Here is an 18,855-nt window from a genome sequence, read left to right as displayed (position 1 = left end):
CTATATTGATTTGGGTACTGTGACACAGCTTCAAAATGATATACTTGCTGGGCTGGCAAACTTATTGCTGTTTTTTTTTTTTTTACATCACACATGAGGTTGCATCCCAGGGCTTTTGTAATTCCCTCCTTCCTAAAAAGGAACTTCCCTAAAGTTATTTGTGATGTCAGGAAGAGCATTATGCAATTATTTAATGAAAAATTAGATGGTATTTTTTGCGATCGAAACTGAAAACTAGTCTCATTTCCCCTGACAATATATAGAGATTGTAGTGTAATCATCCCCATCAGAAGCACAAGCATAACATTCAACATGAAGCTGTTACTGAGCCTCCTTGGTGAGTTCCTTTCAGTCTACTTTAAGAGATTACAGACAATTATTTATGTGTATAGATGATCATTGATTGATTGATTGATTGACAGAATGATCACTGGATTTATTTTTGGTTATTTGAATGATTAATGGTTATTTATTGTTTCAGTTGTTTCGACACTACCTAAATGGGCTGTACCACAAGGTATGTGTTAAGTACACTACTCTCTGGCTACATTTACACTTTATGACCAATTATTGGCAAAAGATCTGATCTGATTGGTGAAAAATACTAAATAGTTGCAAAGGACCCGAATTGGGATGCCTGTGTAAACGCAGCCTCTGAGATTCAAATCCTTCTCTTCAAACCAGTTTTGTCTTGTGTAATGGCAACATATGAAATACAGTATGTATTTCCCGAGTGGCGCAGCGGTCTAAGGCACTGCATCTCAGTGCTAGAGGCATCACTACAGACCCTGGTTTGATTCCAGGCTGTATCGCATCCGGCCGTGATTGGGAGTCCCATAAGGCGGCACACAATTGGTTTGGCTGGGGTAGGCCGTCATTGTAAATAAGGATTTGTTATTAATTGACTAGCCTAATTAAATAAAGGTTAAATAAAAATACATGTAAATTGTCTATTTTCATGAGTTGAGTTACATAATAGTTATACACTACTGAACATTAGCTGTCTTTTGTAATGTTAGGTGACCATGTAAATAAGACTTAAGTTACCATTTATGCTCAGAAATTATGCTTAAGTCTCTCTAGTAGGCTGCGTTTACACAGGCAGCCCAATTCTGATATTTCTTTTCACTAATTGGTCTTTTGAGCAATCGGATCAGCTCTGAAAAAGATCTGATGTGATTGGTCAAAAGACCAATTAGTGGGGGGCCTCCCGGGTGGCGCAGTAGTACCATCAGAGACTCTGGGTTCGCGCCCAGGCTCTGTCTTAACCGGCCGCGACCGGGAGGTCCGTGGGGCGACGCACAATTGGCCTAGCGTCGTCCGGGTTAGGGAGGGTTTGGCCGGTAGGGATGTCCTTGTCTCACCGCGCACCAGCGACTCCTGTGGCGGGCCTTAACCAAGGTTGCCAGGTGCACTGTGTTTCCTCCGACACATTGGTGCGGCTGGCTTCTGGGTTGGATGCGCTCTGTTACGGGAGTTGTAGCGATGAGACAAGATAGTAGCTACTAAAAAAATTGGATACCACGAAATTGGGGAGAAATTAAAGACCAATTAGTGGAAAGAAATTTCAGAATTGTGCTGCCTGTGTAAACGCAGCCATAGTAATCTACTCAAAATGTCAGAAAGACTTACTTGTCAACATTTCTTCAAGTTCTCCCCATGAGGGCTCCGCTGAAAGCCGTGGCTGAGCTAGTTAATGGGGGACCCCGGATCTTCTCAGGGGAGAGAGTACGTCTGAAGTGCAGTGTTCCTGGGAAAGTGTCGGCCGAGTGGAGGTACCAGTGGTTCAGGGGGGGAGAGCAGCTCCAGGAGTCTGAGTACTTTGTCCTATGGAAGGCCAGGCCACAGCAGAGTGGGAAGTATTACTGCCAGGGCCTGAGAACCACATGGATAAGCACGCAACACACCCTCCACAGCCTGCCTATAGAAATAGAGGTGGACGGTAAGAGAACCCATATGAATATTGAGCAGTTATGACATCTATACTGAACAAAAATATAAATGCAACATGCAACAATTTCAACAATTTTACTGAATTACATATAAGAAAATCAGTCAATTTAAATAAATTCATTAGGCCCTAGTCTATGGATTTCACACAACTGAAAGGGGGCGCAGCCATGGGTGGGCCTGGGAGGGCATAGGCCCACCCACTTGGGAGCCAGGCCCACCCAGTGGGGATCCAGGCACAGGCCCAGCCAATCAGAATGAGTTTTTCCACACAAAAGGTCTTTATTACAGGCAGAAATACTCCTCAGTTTCATCATCTGTCTGGTTGGCTCGTCTCAGACGATCCCACAGGTGAGGAAAACAGATGTGGAGGTCCTGGGTTGGCGAGGTCACATGTGGTCTGCGGTTGTAAGGCCTGTTGGACATACTGCCAAATTCTCTAAAACATTAAATTCTCTGGCAACAGCTCTGGTGGACATTCCTGCAAGGCAGCATGTCAAAACTGCACATTTTAGGTTGGCCTTTTCTGGTCCCCAGCACAAGGTGCACATGTGTAGTGTAGTGATTATGCTGTGATTATGCTGCCACACCTGTCAGGTGGATGGATTGTCAAAGGAGAAATGCACAACATTTGATATAAATAAGCTTTTTGTGCATATGGAACATTTCTGGAATGTTTTATTTAAGCTCGTGAAACATGGGACCAACACTTTATATGTTGCGTTTATATTTTTGTTCAGTGTAGTTTGGTTGACCTTCTGTTAGCAGTATGTATTAGACGACTCCTTTCTTGTTGTCACACCAAACATGTGTGACAATAGCAAAAGAAGCAGAAACAGACTAAGTTATACCTGTAGCACACCAGACCATAGAGGGTACCTGTCAACAGGCCAGACAGGGACTACACCATCCCGTTAATTACTACTCTTTGCCCAGGTGGGTGGGCCATCCTGCAGGCCCCGCCCCTGCCCATGCTGGTTGGAGAGACATTGACCCTGATGTGTCGTGTCCGTGGCAACCCTAGACTGACTGAGGTCATACTCTACAAGGACGGGGTGGAGCTTCAGAGACAGTCTGGACCAGAGCTGTGTGTCACTAACCTTACCCTGCAACACCACGGATCCTATTGGTGCAGAGCATCCTGGGATGGACGGAGGCAAACCAACTCTGTGATCTCAGTGGCTGCTTCGGTGTCCATCATAGGTGAGGTTGATAGCCAGGTGTGATTTGTCATTTTGAGTTTGTGTAGGATGAGGAATCAGATTTCAAATTAGATTTGCCCTCATCATTCCATTATCATCACTATCATATCATATTTAATGGTAATTGAATAGCAGTAGGTATGTGAGAAATACTTTTCAGTATTAATGCTCTGTATTCTCCCCTGTAGAGGTTCTGACAGAACCCATGTTGGAGATTGTGCCCAATGACCCTCTGATCCATAAAGACCGTATGCTCCTGGTGTGTCATGTTCAACTGAACGCCCGTGAGCCCGTTTCACACATCCACTACTACTTCTACCAGGACGGGCTGAGTCTGGGGCTTGCCTCTTCCCAGGACAGAGTCACAGTACTGAGGGACTCAGGCCGGTACTGGTGCAAAGCCAGCATTCCTACTCTGGGGCTGAAGAGGCTCAGCGAGCCCGTACCTTATGGGCGATTGACAGGTGAACACTCAGAACACACGAGAAACCAGAAAAAAATTGTAGTGATGCAGTCCCCCTTTAGGAGGATTCATAATGCTGACCAGTGGCGTCAGTTCGGCTAAACTTAGGGTATGGCAGGAGGGGGGGGGACAGCTTCTCTCTGAGCAACGCTCCTCATGGTCCTGAAGCCAGCCAACCAACACGCTAAACAGCTGTTGCATTTTAATTGGGTTTGGAATGATTTTAGTACATTTTTTGTAGCCTAGTTGAACATTTTTGGTCTTGAGCTAGGGTATGGCGCCAAAGGAGATGGCTGCCATTCTACGATTATGCTATTGTGCTATTGTTGTATGTTTTTTATGCGTTATTTGTAACTTATTTTGTACAATGTTTCTGCCACCGTGTCTTATGACCGAAATGATCTTCTAGATATCAGGACAGCGATTACTCATCCCGTACTGGAGGAACACTTTTTCTACAACGAGTCAGACAGGAAGGTTTTACTTCATGCGCCTGACAAGGACCTCATGCCCGTCATTCGCAGGAGAAAGAGACGGAGGTATCGAGGACGAAGGTGCCTTGTAAGGATCCGTTGCCGAGAGGGTAATCTACCATTACCATCGATCCTATTAGCCAACATACAATCAATCTAAAATAAAATAGACTAATTACGATCACGTATATCCTACCAACGGAACATTAAAAACTGTAATATCTTGTGTTTCACCGAGTCGTGGCTGAATGACACATGAATAACACACAGCTGGTGGGTTTTAAGCTTTTTCAGCAGGATAGAACAGCGGCATCTGGTAAGACAAGAGGTGGGGGTCTATGTATATTTGTAAACAACAGCTGGTGCATGAAATCTAAGGAAGTCTCGAGGTTTTGTTCGCCTGAGATAGAGTATCTCATGATAAGCTGAAGACCACACTATTTACCAAAAGAGTTTTCATCTGTATTTTTCATAGCTGTCTACATACCAACACAAGCCAATGCTGGAACTAAGACCGCATTCAATGAGCTGATTATGGCCAAAAGCAAGCAGGAAAACGCTCATCCAGAGGCAACGCTCCTAGTGGCCGGAGACTTTAATGCACGGAAACTCAAATCCGTTTTACCTCATTTCTACCAGCATGTTAAATGTGCAACCAGAGGGAAAAAAAACTCTAGACCACCTTTATTCCATACACAGAGATGCGTACAAAGCTCTCCCTCGCCCTCCATTTGAGCATAATTCTATCCTTCTGATTCCTGCTTACAAGCAAAAACTAATGAAGGAAGCATCAGTGACTCGGTCAATAAGAAAGTGGTCAGATGAAGCAGATGCTAAGCTACAGGAATGTTTTGCTAACACAGACTGAAATATGTTTCGTGATTCTTCCGATTGGCATTGAGGAGTACACAACATCAGATACTGGCTTTATCAATAGGTGCATCGAGGACGTCATCCCCACAGTGACTGTACGTACATACACCAACCAGAAGCCATGGATTACAGGCAACATCTGCACTGAGCTAAAGGGTAGAGCTGCCGCTTTCAAGGTGCGGGACTCTAACCCGGAAGCTTATAAGAAATCCCGCTATACCCTCTGACGAAGCATCAAACAGGTAAAGTGTCTCTACAGGACTAAGATTGAATCATACTACACTGGTTCTGATGCTCGTCGAATGTGGCAAGGCTTGCAAACTATTACAGACTACAAAGGGAAGCACAGCCGCAAGCTGCTCAGTGACACGAGCCAACCAGACGAGCTAAATTACTTCTACGCTCGCTTCAATGCAAGCAATACTGAAGCATGCATGAGGGCATCAACTGTTCCAGACGACTGTGTGATCACGCTCTCCGTAGCCGATGTGAGTAAGACCTTTAAACAGGTCAACATTCACAAGGCCGCAGGGCCAGATGGATTACCAGAATGTGTACTCCGAGCATGCGCTGACCAACTGGCAAGTGTCTTCACTGACATTTTCAACCTGTCCCTGACTGAGTCTGTAACCACCATAGTCCCTGTGCACAAGAACACTAAGGTAACCTGCCTAAATGACTACCGACCCGTAGCACTCATGTCTGTAGCCAAAAGTACTTTGAAAGTCTGGTCATGGCTCACATCAACACCATTATCCCAGAAACCCTAGACCCACTCCAATTTGCATACCGCCCCAACAGATCCACAGATGATGCAATCTCTATTGCACTCAACACTGCCATTTCCCACCTGGACAAAAGGAACACCTATGTGAGAATGCTATTCATAGACTACAGCTCAGCGTTCAACAACATAGTGCCCTCAAAGCTCATCCCTAAGCTAAGGACCCTGGGACTAAACACCACCCTCTGCAACTGGATTCTGGACTTCCTGACAGGCCGCCCCCAGGTGGTAAGGGTAGGTAACAACACATCCGCCATGCTGATCCTTAACATGGGGGCCCCTCAGGGGGGCGTGGTCAGACCCCTCCTGTACTCCCTGTTCACTCATGACTGCATGGCCAGGCACGACTCCAACATGATCATTAAGTTTGCCGATGACACAACAGCGGTAGGCCTGATCACCAACAACGATGAGACAGCCTATAGGGAGGAGGTCAGAGACCTGGCCATGTGGTGCCAGGACAAGAACCTCTCCCTCAATGTGATCAAGACAAAGGAGATGATTCTGGACAACATGTAAAGGAGGACCGAGCACGCCCCCATTCTTATCGACGTGGCTGCAGTAGAGCAGGTTGAGAGCTTCAAGTTCCTTGGTGTCCACATCACCAACAAACTACCAACCTCAGGAGACTGAAAAGATTTGGCATGTGTTCTCAGATCCTCAAAAAGTTCTACAGGTCCTGACTGGTTGCATCACTGCCTGGTATGACAACTGCTCTGCCTCCAACTGACAAGGCACTACAGAGGGTAGTGCATACAGTCCAGTACATCACTGGGGCCAAGCTTCCTGCCATCCAGGACCTCTATACCAGGCGGTGTCAGAGTAAGGCCCTAAAAATTGTCAAAGACTCCAGCCCCCCTAGTCATAGACTGTTCTCTCTGCTACCGCACGGCAAGTGGTACCGGAGCGCCAAGTCTAGGTCCAAAAGGTTTCTTCACTGCTTCTACCTCCAAGCCATAATACTCCTGAACAGCTAATCAAAGGGCTACCCAGACCCCTCTTTTACGCTGCTGATACTCTCTGTTTATTATCTATGCATTGTCAATGTAACTCTACCTACATGTACATTTTACCTCAATTACCTCGACTAATCGGTCCCCCCGTCACTTTAACTCTACCTACATGTACACTACTGTTCAAAAGTTTGGGGTCACTTAGAAATGTCCTTGTTTTTGAAAGAAAAGCACATTTTCTGTCCATTAAAATAACATCAACTTGATCGGAAATACAGTGTAGACATTGTTAATGTTGTAAATGGCTATTGAATCTGGAAACTGAAGATTTTTCATGGAATATCTACGTAGGCGTACAGAGGCTCATTATCACTAACCATCACTCCTGTGTTCCAATGGCACACTGTGTTAGCACAATTATGTTAGCATAGCTGAAAACCGTTGTTATAATTAAAGAAGCAATAAAACTGGCCTTCTTTAGACTAGCTGAGTATTTGGAGCATCAGCATTTGTGGGTTCGATTAAATCTCAAAATGGCCAGAAACAAATAACTTCCTTCTGCAACTCATCAGTCTATTCTTGTTCTGAGAAATAAAGTCTATTCCATGCGAGAAATTGCCAAGAAACTGAAGATCTCGTATAACGCTGTGTACTACTCCCTTCACAGAACAGCGCAAACTGGCCCTAACCAGAATAAAAAGAGGAGTGGGAGGGCCAGGTGCACAACTGAGCAAGAGGACAAGTACATTAGAGTGTCTAGTTTGAGAAACAGACACATCACAAGTTCTCAACTGGCAGCTTCATTAAATAGTACCCGCAAAACATCAACAGTGAAGAGGCAACTCAAGGATGCTGGCCTTCTTGGCAGAGTTGCAAAGAAAAAGCCATATCTCAAACTGGCCAATAAAAAGAAAATATTAAGATGGGCAAAAGAACACAGACACTGGACAGAGGATGATTGAAAAAAAGTGTTATGGACAGACAAATCTAAGTTTGAGGTGTTCGGATCACAAAGAAGAGCATTCGTGAGGCTCAGAAAAAAATAAAAAGATGCTGGAGGAATGCTTGACGCCATCTGTCAAGCATGGTGGAGGCAATGTGATGGTCTGGGGGTGCTTTGGTGGTGGTAAAAGTGGGAGATTTGTACAGGGTAAAAGGGATCTTGAAGAAGGAAGGCTATCACTCCATTTTGCAATGCCATGCCATACCCTGTGGACAGCTCTTATTGATTGGAGCCAATTTCCTCCTACAACAGGACAATGACCCAAAGCACATATCCAAACTAAAGTATGCAATAACTATTTTGGGAAGAAGCAGTTAGCTGGTATTCTGTCTATAATGGAGTGGCCAGCACAGTCACCTGATCTCAACCTTATTGAGTTGTTGTGGAAGCAGCTTGACCGTATGGTACGTAAGAAGTGCCCATCAAGCCAATCCAACTTGTGGGAGGTGCTTCAGGAAGCATGGGGTGAAATCTCTTCAGATTACCTAAATAAATTGACGACTAGAATGCCAAAGATCTGCAAGGCCGTAATTGCTGCAAATGGAGGATTCTTTGACGAAAGCAAAGTTTGAAGGACACTATTATTTCAAATAAAAATCATTGTTTATAAACTTCTCATCGTCTTGACTATATTTCCTATTCATTTTGCAACTCATTTCATGTATGTTTTTATGGAAAACAAGGACATTTCTAAGTGACCCCAAACTTTTGAACGGTAGTGTATATATTACTGTCACGTCCTGACCATAGAAAGCCTTTATTTTCTATGGTGGAGTAGGTCAGGGCGTGACTGGGGGAGTGTTCTAGTTTATTATTTCTATGTGTAGTCTATTTTTTTCTATGTGTAGTCTATGTTGGCCTGGTATGTTTCCCAATCAGAGGCAGCAGTCTATCATTGTCTCTGATTGGGGATCATATTTAGGCAGCCTTTTCCCACCTGTTGTTTGTGGGATCTTGTTTTTGTATTGTTGCTTTTTGAGCCCTACAAGGCTGTACGCTTGTTTGTTTGTTTCTCTTTATTGTTTTGTTGCTGGATCGCATTTAAATAAATTATGATGAACCCAAATCACGCTGCGCCTTGGTCTACCCATTTCAACAAGCGTTACAATTACCTCGACTAACAATGCTTTAAGAAGTTAAGAAAAAGTGTTACGTAAATAAAAGTGACAAATAATTAAACAGCAGCAGTAAAATAACAATAGCACGGCTATATATATCAATGCGCATTGACTCTGTACCCGTACCCCCTGTATATAGCCTTGCTATTGTTATTTTACTGCTGCTGTTTAATTATTTGTCACTTTTATTTACGTAACACTTTTTTTTCTTCACTTCTTAAAGCATTGTTAGTTAAAGGCTAACAGTAAGAAAGCATTTCACAGTAAGGTCTGTTGTATTCGGCTCATGTGACATAATAACATTTTACGTGCCATACTCTGACATACCCAACTGACACCCCTGATGCTGACTCTGTGTTAACAGGGATACATCAGGGACCAGTTGTCTCACTCCAACCCAGAGCTCCATCTCATCCAGATCCTATGAAAGGACCTCCCCAGACCACCACCTCTATCCAGCCTTCTGAGCCCCTTACCTTACCCGATGTATCCGGTGATTCTCCAAACACATTGGCCCCTGGTGTTGGTTCAGATGATGGAACAGTGGTGTGGAAGGACTTCTAAGTTCCTTAAGAATTGTTCATTAATATGTTATTTGTCTTTTAGGTTGTGAATGAAACAATGGATTGTATTTGAACTGTTGATTGTAAGTTCAATGCAAATAAATCCAGTCAAAGTCAAACATTTACATATTGATTTTATTTCAAAAGTGTACAAAAGCTCATTTTCAAAAAGCTCATAATACAGCGATACGATGTACTGATTCCTTAACCTAACCTGGGAAACATTGTGTGATTAGTATTCCTCAAGTAATAAACATGAACTATTCCAGTGCTATCAGTCTTACTTTTTTCATTCTACCAGATTGACAGTCTTGTAAAGATGCCTGTATGTTGATGGGTCTATAGAGGGAGTATGAAGAGAGATGGGGTGAGTGCTGCCAACTCATATAGAGGTGTTTTACAGTCCCTGGTACTGTGGTGGTATAGTGGGCTCCATTGTCATAACTTGTCTGTGTAGAGCAGGAGTACAGAGGGGCTGGTCTGTGGGGTACTGTATGGGTGGTATGGAGGACTGCCAGTAGAGATTGTTTAGGTCCTGTGGAGGTACAGTAGAGTTACAGTGTAGATTGTATTAGATATCAGATCGTTTGTCAGGGCTTGTCAGCGTAGAGCAGAAAGCCAGAGAACGTGCTGTCGTCCTCACTACTGGCATAGACACCGTTCCAGTCCCTCAGTGTCTCCAGCCATACCTGGTCCCCCACCGCCAGCTGCAACAGCACCAGGCTGGACGCTTGGTCGATGTCCTGGCCATAGAGAGAGTCCCGCGTCCGCACCTTCCTCACCCCATTGACTACCAGGGCGGCGCGCAGGGGCTTGTTCCGCACGGTTATGTGGTAGGAGAACACGTAGACCCCCCCGTGGGCACAGGTGAAGCTGTTGGAGGAGGAGTTGTAGTGGTTCTCTCCGTTATAGAAGACCTTGTCGAAGCGGACGGGGAAGCCCGATGGAGGGAAGGACTTGCTGGGAGAGAGGCCCACACTGAAAGCTGAGCGTTTCTGAATCACCCCGTTACCCTTCGCCCCTCTAATCCCCCGAGGGCCCCTGTCCCCTCTCATCCCGGGGGGGCCTCTGTCACCCTTTGGCCCAAACATCCCCCTCCCTCCCTGGGGTCCAGGCAGCCCTCGCACCCCTGGCTCACCTTGAGCCCCTGGGGGTCCTAGATCCCCCTGGTCGCCCGCCACACCAGGGGAGCCCTGCATGCCATCCACCCCAGGAAGACCCACCTGTCCCTGAATACCTGGAGGCCCAGGGTCCCCTCTATCGCCCTTCAGTCCTCTCTCTCCAAATGTCCCACACTCTCCTTTGTCCCCCTTGTCCCCCTTCTGGTCTTGCACTCCAGCCAGCCCTGGGGGTCCTGTTGGGCCTTCCATTCCAGGTTCCCCTCTCTCACCCTTAGTCCCATTTTGGCTTTCACCCTTCTCCCCCTGGTTACCTTTGACACCAGGGGGCCCGCTGTCACCTTTTTCACCTTTGAAGCCAAATCCACCTGCAGGGCGCAGAGCACAGTGTAAGTGGACCATTTCAGCATCTAGGCCCAGACAGAATCTATGAGGAAGATATGAATTGATTCTATGTTGATTTAATAATCAGTATATGGAGGCTTGAACAGGTACAGGTAGCCTTGTTTCATGATTGTCTATGTTGTACCAATCACATGCCTACATGTGTTAAAAGGAATGGCTTGTTACCTCTCTCTCCTGGTTTCCCTGGGTTACCTGGAGTTCCTGCCATTCCACGGTATCCTAGGTCACCTTTAACTCCTGGAAAAGGGAGATAGAAAACAAACAACTTTGAATAATCAATAAATCTACTGTTTGCTCACACGGCCAGTAAAGTGTACATATTTCTAATTTTAAAAATTGTGTTGTGTTCACCTCTGTCTCCTTTTGGCCCCATAGTTCCATTTGAACCAGCCAGTCCAGAAAAGCCTCTGGGTCCTCGCTCCCCCTCTTCTCCAGGTGAACCTGTGAGAAAATTGTTTCATCAAGACATCAAAATCCATGGATCACCACTACAGCATACTGGTATTGTTAAATGTCCCTATGTTGTCATAGTGATTTCAATACCTGGTAGTCCTCTGTCCCCTTTTGGCCCTCGAGGGCCCCTCTCTGGTGGACAGCACTCACAAAAATTGAAGTAGCACTCGTTATAATCCATGGTGTAATTATCATGCCCAACACCAGGGGGCCCTGTGGTTTCAGAATAGTAATCCTGGTAGGCATCGCTGGGGTAGGTTGTGGTCTCTGTGGTAGCCAGAGGGTAGGGGTCCATGGGATCTGATTTCTCCACTGATTTCAGTGTCTTAGGGATGATGGGGGTTAGGGGCAGCATGGTAATCTGGGGCTGCTCGCGGTAAGGCATAGGCTTCTTGGTGTATTGGTACTTTGGCCGCTGAGTGGTCTTCGTCGATACACTGGTCACTGTGAGTGACAGCACTGCCAAGAGTGCCGAGTGATAGGGGAGCATCCTGATGTTAAAGAAGGATCTAACGAGGGAGAAATTGAGAAATTGTCACTTCTTCTACACTGATGTAGCGTCACTGTATGTAAAAATACTACTTACTACAGCCTCTGCCAAGAGGTCTGGAGCTTTATGGCACAGGATATACTGAGCTTACCCTGCCACTGCATGGTTTTTGGTTCAAACCCAGCTGTGGTTGTTCTTCCTAAATCGCTACACTGCTCTGCATATGGGGAAATTACAATCAAGACTAGAATAGGATTGAGGGGAAACTTTGCTCCAATGACTTTAGTGAGGATCTCAGTAGCAGATTACTCAACTAAAGCCTTTTTCATGAGATGCTCACCTGTTCTGACCTGTAAAAAAAATATTTCAAAACTGATTATATTAGGTGTACATCCCACGTTAATATTTACAGTAGCTCAAAAGTAACGTTATTTCAACTCAGGGCAGTGGAACATTTGAGACCTAACAACAACAATCCTCCAAAAAAACATCTATAAAACATCTTATCAACTCTTCAGGTAAATTAAGTTTGACCCCTTTCTTTTTTGCTCTCTTTTCCATCCATCTCTCTGTTGCAGACTGTTCTACTTTACAGTGGCAAGAAGAAGGTATGCTAACCGTTTGGAAATACCTGGATTTCTGCATAAATTGGTCATAAAATGTATCTGATCTTCATCTAAGTCACAACTATAGACAAACACAGTCTGCTTAAACTAATAACACAAACAATATGTTTTCATGTCTTTATTGAACACACTGTGGGGTAGGCTAGTGGTTAGAGTGTTGGACTAGTAACCGAAAGGTTGCAAGTTCAAATCCCCGAGCTGACAAGTTACAAATCTGTTGTTCTGCCCCTGAACTGTTCCTAGGCTGTCATTGAAAATAAGAACTTGTTCTTAACTGACTTGCCTATTTAAATAAAGGTAAAAAAAACATTCACAGTGCAGGGTGGGAAAAATATGTGAACCCTTGATTTAATAACTGGTTGACCCTCCTTTGGCACAATAACCTCAACCAAACTTTTTCTGTTGTTGTGGATCAGACCTGCACAATGGTCAGGAGACATTTTGGACCATTCATCTTTACAAAACTGTTTCAGTTCAGCAATATTCTTTGGAAGTCTGGTGTGAAGCGCTCTCTTGAGGTCATGCACAGCATCTCAATCGGGTTGAGGTCAGGACTGGGCCACTCCAGAAGGCATATTTTCTTCTGTTGAAGCCATTCTCTTGATTTGCTTCTGTGTTTTGGGTTGTCCTGTTGCTTCACCCAACTTCTGTTGAGCTTCAATTGGCGGACAGATAGCCTAACATTCTCCTGAAAAATGTCTTGGTCGATAGAAAAATGAATTCCCAAGTCTATGATAGCAAGCTGTCCAGGCCCTGAGGCAGCAAAGCAGCCCCAAACCATGACGCTCCTTCCACTATACTCTACAGTTGGGATGAGGTTTTGATGTTGGTATGCTTTTTTTCTCCACAGATAATGTTGTGTGTTCCTTCCAAACAACTCAACTTTGGTTTCATCTGTCCACAGAATATTTAGCCAGAAGCGTTGTGGAACATCCAGGTGCACTTTTGCAAACTTCAGACGTGCAGCAATGTTTTTTTTGGACAGCAGTGGCTTCTTCCGTGCTGTCCTCCCATGAACACCAATCTTGTTTAGTGTTTTACGTATTGTAGACTCGTGTTAACATGTTCCAGAGATTTCTGTAAGTCTTTAGCTGACACTAGGATTCTTCTTAACCTCATTGAGCATTCTGCGCTGTGCTCTTGCAGTCATCTTTGCAGGACGGCCACTCTTATGGAGAGTAGCAACAGTGCTGAACTTTCTCCATTTATAAGCAATTTGTCTTACTGTGGACTGATGAACATCAAGGCTTTAGAGATACTTTTGTAACCCTTTCCAGCTTTATGCAAGTCAACAATTCTTAATCTTAGGTCTTCTGAGATCTCTTTTGTTTGAGGCATGATTCACATCAAGCAATTCTTCTTGTGTTTTTTATAGGGCAGGGCAGCTCTAAAAAATCTCCAAATCTCCAATCTCGTCTCATTGGTTGGACTCCAGGTTAGCTGACTCCTGACTCCAATTAGCTTTAGGAGATGTCATTAGCCTAGGTGTTCACATAATTTAAACATTCACAGTGTCGGTTGGGAAAAGTATGTATTCAATATAAACAATAAAAAATACAATAATTGTGTGTTACTAGTTTAAGCACACTATGTTTGTCTATTGTTGTGAATTAGATGAGGATCAGATCAAATTTGATGACCAATTCATGCAGAAATCCAGGTAAATCCCGAAGGGTTCACCTAATTTTCCATGCCACTATATATGAACCACTCAATATTTCACTGTCACAGCACAGCCAGACATACCTTCATCACAAAGATGTTGATTGAGAACTTACAGGCACTCAACCTATCACCTCCCAATGGTTTGTCAAACAAAAAGGCCAAACAAAACAGAAACCGCTTATGGAACAGAGCTCAGTATAAAGCAATAAATCCAAATGGACACTTACCTAATTATGACGGGCCCGTCTAATCATTGATCCCCTGTCTAACAGTACCATGGAGACTGCAGCAGCAGCAACACTGGACCTCTTGATATCTCTTTAAGGCTTTGATGATGGACATCCCCACCAATGAGGAGTAGAGCTGTGAGCCCAGGGGGAGGTTTGAAACCCAACGACATGCTAATCTAGCTGAGCCTGGAGCTGGACCAAGCAGAACCACTGCACCGCACCGTGGCCCACTCTCTGTACCCGTTGTGTAAAATGTGCTTTTGTGACACTGGATACAGTGCCTGTGAGAAGCACTACCCCGGTGTGGGCCGGGCGAGGGGAGAGGGGCGACGGGTCACCTGATATAAGAGAAATTCCTCCAGCAGCCACCCTGCTGCCCCACTCTTACTGGGAGACAAAAGCCAAGCTGGGAGGTTTCCAGTGGCCCCATAGTGGGGTTCATACACGTCAGTCTTACTACAGGTGGAGGGAATGCAGCACAATACAAGAAGGTACATTTCTCCTGGCCATATTGGTCAAGTCCTTGTGAGCTTGTGGAAAGGAGTATAGACGTGATAGTGATTACAGTTGTAAATCATTAGCTACAGGTGCCCCACTCGCCCGCCTACTGAGCCCAAATCCTCTCTCTATATCTACCGCAGGACAAGGATCCGTATCATTACTATCTACTTGGTGATTGTCCAAGAAAAGCTTTAGTCTAAAGAGCACTGATAATCTCACTGTCTCACTCAGCAGTTACTAAACCTGAGCTGTCGTCAAAGGAAACTGCTTATCTCTCTAACCCTCTTTACAGGTGAACACACAGCCACACTGCACAGTCAGTGGGACCAACTATCCACACAGCCATGGAAAGACACGGTATAATTGCCAAAGACCATGTACATACATTTATGGTATAGTAAGAGAAAAGGTTTACATCTCCTCAGAATATGGGTTAGGGTTCAATTTCACACTTCTCTTGTTAGAAGAATGGTCCTCCTTTCCATAAATGATATGAAACTCAATCTCACAGGGGTAACAGGACAGCTTATGGCTGATACAAATGCAACTACTACCACCAGAGGTCATGGTTCAGTAGTTAAAGACCTCCACCTGAGGGATCTATGACCAGCCAAAAACATTTGCAGGAAGAGGGGAAATGAAAGAGGGAAATAGAGAGGGGAGATGAGGTGGAGGGAGAGGAATGGAGAGAGGGGGGTTGAGGTGGAGGGAGAGGAATGGAGAGAGGGGAGATGAGGTGGAGGGAGAGGAATGGAGAGAGGGGGTTGAGGTGGAGGGAGAGGAATGGAGAGAGGGGAGATGAGGTGGAGGGAGATGAATGGAGAGGGGGTTGAGGTGGAGGGAGAGGAATGGAGAGAGGGGGGTTGAGGTGGAGGGAGAGGAATGGAGAGAGGGGAGATGAGGTGGAGGGAGAGGAATGGAGAGAGGGGAGATGAGGTGGAGGGAGAGGAATGGAGAGGGGGGGGTTGAGGTGGAGGGAGAGGAATGGAGAGAGGGGAGATGAGGTGGAGGGAGAGGGATGGAGAGAGGGGAGATGAGGTGGAGGGAGAGGAATCGAGAGGGGGGGTTGAGGTGGAGGGAGAGGAATGGAGAGAGGGGAGATGAGGTGGAGGGAGAGGAATGGAGAGAGGGGAGATGAGGTGGAGGGAGAGGAATGGAGAGAGGGGAGATGAGGTGGAGGGAGAGGAATGGAGAGAGGGGAGATGAGGTGGAGGGAGAGGAATGGAGAGAGGGGAGATGAGGTGGAGGGAGAGGAATGGAGAGAGGGAGATGAGGTGGAGGGAGAGGAATGGAGAGAGGGAGATGAGGTGGAGGGAGAGGAATGGAGAGAGGGGAGATGAGGTGGAGGGAGAGGAATGGAGAGGGGGTTGAGGTGGAGGGAGAGGAATGGAGAGAGGGGAGATGAGGTGGAGGGAGAGGAATGGAGAGAGGGGAGATGAGGTGGAGGGAGAGGAATGGAGAGAGGGGAGATGAGGTGGAGGGAGAGGAATGGAGAGAGGGGAGATGAGGTGGAGGGAGAGGAATGGAGAGAGGGGAGATGAGGTGGAGGGAGAGGAATGGAGAGAGGGAGATGAGGTGGAGGGAGAGGAATGGAGAGAGGGAGATGAGGTGGAGGGAGAGGAATGGAGAGAGGGGAGATGAGGTGGAGGGAGAGGAATGGAGAGAGAGGGGTTGAGGTGGAGGGAGAGGAATGGAGAGAGGGGAGATGAGGTGGAGGGAGAGGAATGGAGAGGGGGGGTTGATTCCAGGTGTAGTGAGAAAGAACTTTGTGTGTACTTAACCTATTCAAGTTATTGAGTATATAAGACTGTGCTTTGACCTCCCACAAAGACATACATTTGCACATATACAATTTTCGCCTGTTTCTTATTCTTTCTTTCTCCATCTTTCTCCTTCTTGCATTCTCTTATTAGCCCTCTCCTGCCCCCTGCTCCCCCTCCGTCTCTCTCTCCCTTTGCTGTGGTCTGTCCCTGAGATGGCCCGTTGAGGTTCCACCCCTCAGTCTCACTCCTCTATTCAGTCCACACAACAGAACCGGTCAGTTTACTGGCCTCGCCACAGGGAGCCAAGAGCCGCTCACCTGCCCACTCACTTAACACTGGCGCTGCCCGTGACCCCAGACGCTCCCACAGTACAGCACCATGGAGACAAACATATACAGCCAAGAGTTAAGCAGCAGCAGTGGAGCAGGGACAGAGGCAGGATGACTTGCATGGATACTTTACATGAACTAAGACTCTAAATGGAAAGAAGATCTCCAAGTGTCAGTATAGAGGATGTAGGAGTGCAGGTGGGAAGATGTGTGAGTGTGTTTGCGTGTGTGAAAGACCAGACAGTTGTTTGCCTCCTGGGTGAACATTTCCTTTTAGCCCTAGTGAGAAGAATGACAGTTGTTTGCCTCCTGGGTGAACATTTCCTTTTAGCCCTAGTGAGAAGGATGACAGTTGTTTGCCTCCTGGGTGAACATTTCCTTTTAGCCCTAGTGAGAAGGATGACAGTTGTTTGCCTCCTGGGTGAACATCTCCTTTCAGCCCTAGTGAGAAGGATGACCGTTGTTTGCCTCCTGGGTGAACATCTCCTTTCAGCCCTAGTGAGAAGGATGACAGTTGTTTGCCTCCTGGGTGAACATCTCCTTTCAGCCCTAGTGAGAAGGATGACAGTTGTTTGCCTCCTGGGTGAACATCTCCTTTCAGCCCTAGTGAGAAGGATGACCGTTGTTTGCCTCCTGGGTGAACATCTCCTTTCAGCCCTAGTGAGAAGGATGACAGTTGTTTGCCTCCTGGGTGAACATCTTATTTTAGTCCTAGTGAGAAGGATGACAGATGAAGTAAACTATGATCAAAATGTCAGCATTAGTTTCTGATTCAGAGAACAAAATTCCCACTACCAAAACACCAGATCATTTCCCTCCCAGATTATCCCCTCGTACACTAACCTGGCCATAGACAGCTTCTTGTTCTGCAGCCCAGCCTGCCTTATCAAGTGAAATCTAGAGACCTTGGAATTAGCAACTAATGACTTTTGCACTTGAAGTCTTGGCAAAGAAATTATAGGCCTCTTAGGTAGTGAGACCCAGCAATACCTTCATATTATCTGTCACACTTTTCTAGAGTTGTTCAATACTGAAATGGAAATATCAATCTAGAACAGGTACACCCTATTTTCTTATGAGATCTTGGTTGTTGGTTTGCCATTGAGCGTTACTGAAGAAACCAGCGTAAAAAAGTATTTGCTTTTTTTCACTCAAGCACAGAGCCTAATTGTCTTGTGAGATGGAAGCTGAAGCATTGCAAGGGTATCAGAGACCCAGGTGGACTCCCCAGAGACACAGAGGGGTGTCTGTGTGGAGAGAGACCCCAGGAGAGTGATCCCTGAGTAGGGGGTTGTGGGGGCTGAGAGATGGAGGGTGGGGAGCAAGGAGCCCAGGCTACAGGGGGTGGGGGTAGTGGGGGAAACAGGGTCCGGGGTGGGTTACAGGGGAGAGGGGGGTCATGGTCAGGTGAGTGCAAGGGAGATGGGGGGGGACAGGTGGAACAAGGTGAAGGTGCTCTGGTAACACCCACTTGTTTCCCCCCACCTCCGTTCTCCACCTGTCCCATAGCCCCAGCTCCGACCCCGTCCCACGGTAAAGGTAGACTAGCCCAGACTGTGATCAGGTGTAGAACTCCTAATGGACTTCTCTATGACCCCGTGGAGAAAGGACAGGCTTTAAGTCCTCAATGAACTATAAGAAAAGCTTTTAAAAACCACCTCACTTTCTCTCTCCAACACACAGGGTTTGGTGTTCTATCCATTGCTTTTAGGCCCACATCTTACTAATAAAGAATAGCCACACACATTTTCCAGAGAATATGCCAAAACTTCATATTTTACAGAGAATATGCCAAAACTTCATATTTTACAGAAGTTTAAAAAAACCTAGGGCCCGGATTCAAGGCAAAGCACATAGCCTACAGAATAGTTCATTCAGGCAAACATTCTACAA

At 45.9% G+C, this 18,855-nt stretch overlaps 2 protein-coding genes across 2 annotated transcripts; one reads left to right on the top strand and one right to left on the bottom strand.

Moving 5' to 3' along the window:
• Nucleotides 1-213: 213 nt before the first annotated feature.
• LOC112266959 (high affinity immunoglobulin gamma Fc receptor I) lies at nt 214-9,656 on the top strand. The gene is made up of 6 exons (XM_024444933.2): nt 214-337; nt 482-517; nt 1,652-1,942; nt 2,887-3,153; nt 3,341-3,616; nt 9,184-9,656. Exons 1-6 carry the CDS (start codon nt 313-315, stop codon nt 9,381-9,383), a joined length of 1,095 nt encoding a protein of 364 aa, XP_024300701.1. The 5' UTR covers nt 214-312; the 3' UTR covers nt 9,384-9,656.
• Nucleotides 9,560-11,865, bottom strand: LOC112266958 (inner ear-specific collagen-like). Its single transcript, XM_024444932.2, has 4 exons — nt 11,449-11,865; nt 11,257-11,346; nt 11,071-11,142; nt 9,560-10,868 (listed from the first exon to the last, which is right to left on the bottom strand). The coding sequence occupies exons 1-4, from the start codon at nt 11,846-11,848 to the stop codon at nt 9,973-9,975; spliced, it is 1,458 nt and encodes a 485-aa protein (XP_024300700.1). The 5' UTR covers nt 11,849-11,865; the 3' UTR covers nt 9,560-9,972.
• Between the last annotated feature and the right edge of the window lie 6,990 nt (nt 11,866-18,855).

Source organism: Oncorhynchus tshawytscha, linkage group LG14 (assembly GCF_018296145.1).
Source record: "Oncorhynchus tshawytscha isolate Ot180627B linkage group LG14, Otsh_v2.0, whole genome shotgun sequence".
Lineage (NCBI taxonomy): Eukaryota > Metazoa > Chordata > Actinopteri > Salmoniformes > Salmonidae > Oncorhynchus > Oncorhynchus tshawytscha.
This window is presented reverse-complemented; position numbering and strand designations above follow the sequence as displayed.

Bases quoted from the DNA above. Each gene is read 5' to 3' on its own strand.
- LOC112266959 (XM_024444933.2), top strand. From the start codon at position 313: ATGAAGCTGTTACTGAGCCTCCTTG. The intron at 338-481 runs GTGAGTTCCTTT...TTATTGTTTCAG, and splicing joins GCTGTTACTGAGCCTCCTTG to TTGTTTCGACACTACCTAAA. The intron at 3,617-9,183 runs GTGAACACTCAG...CTGTGTTAACAG, and splicing joins ACCTTATGGGCGATTGACAG to GGATACATCAGGGACCAGTT.
- LOC112266958 (XM_024444932.2), bottom strand. From the start codon at position 11,848: ATGCTCCCCTATCACTCGGCACTCTTGGCAGTGCTGTCACTCACAGTG. The intron at 11,347-11,448 runs GTATTGAAATCA...ATTTTCTCACAG, and splicing joins AGGGGACAGAGGACTACCAG to GTTCACCTGGAGAAGAGGGG. The intron at 11,143-11,256 runs GTGAACACAACA...TCCCTTTTCCAG, and splicing joins GGGGCCAAAAGGAGACAGAG to GAGTTAAAGGTGACCTAGGA.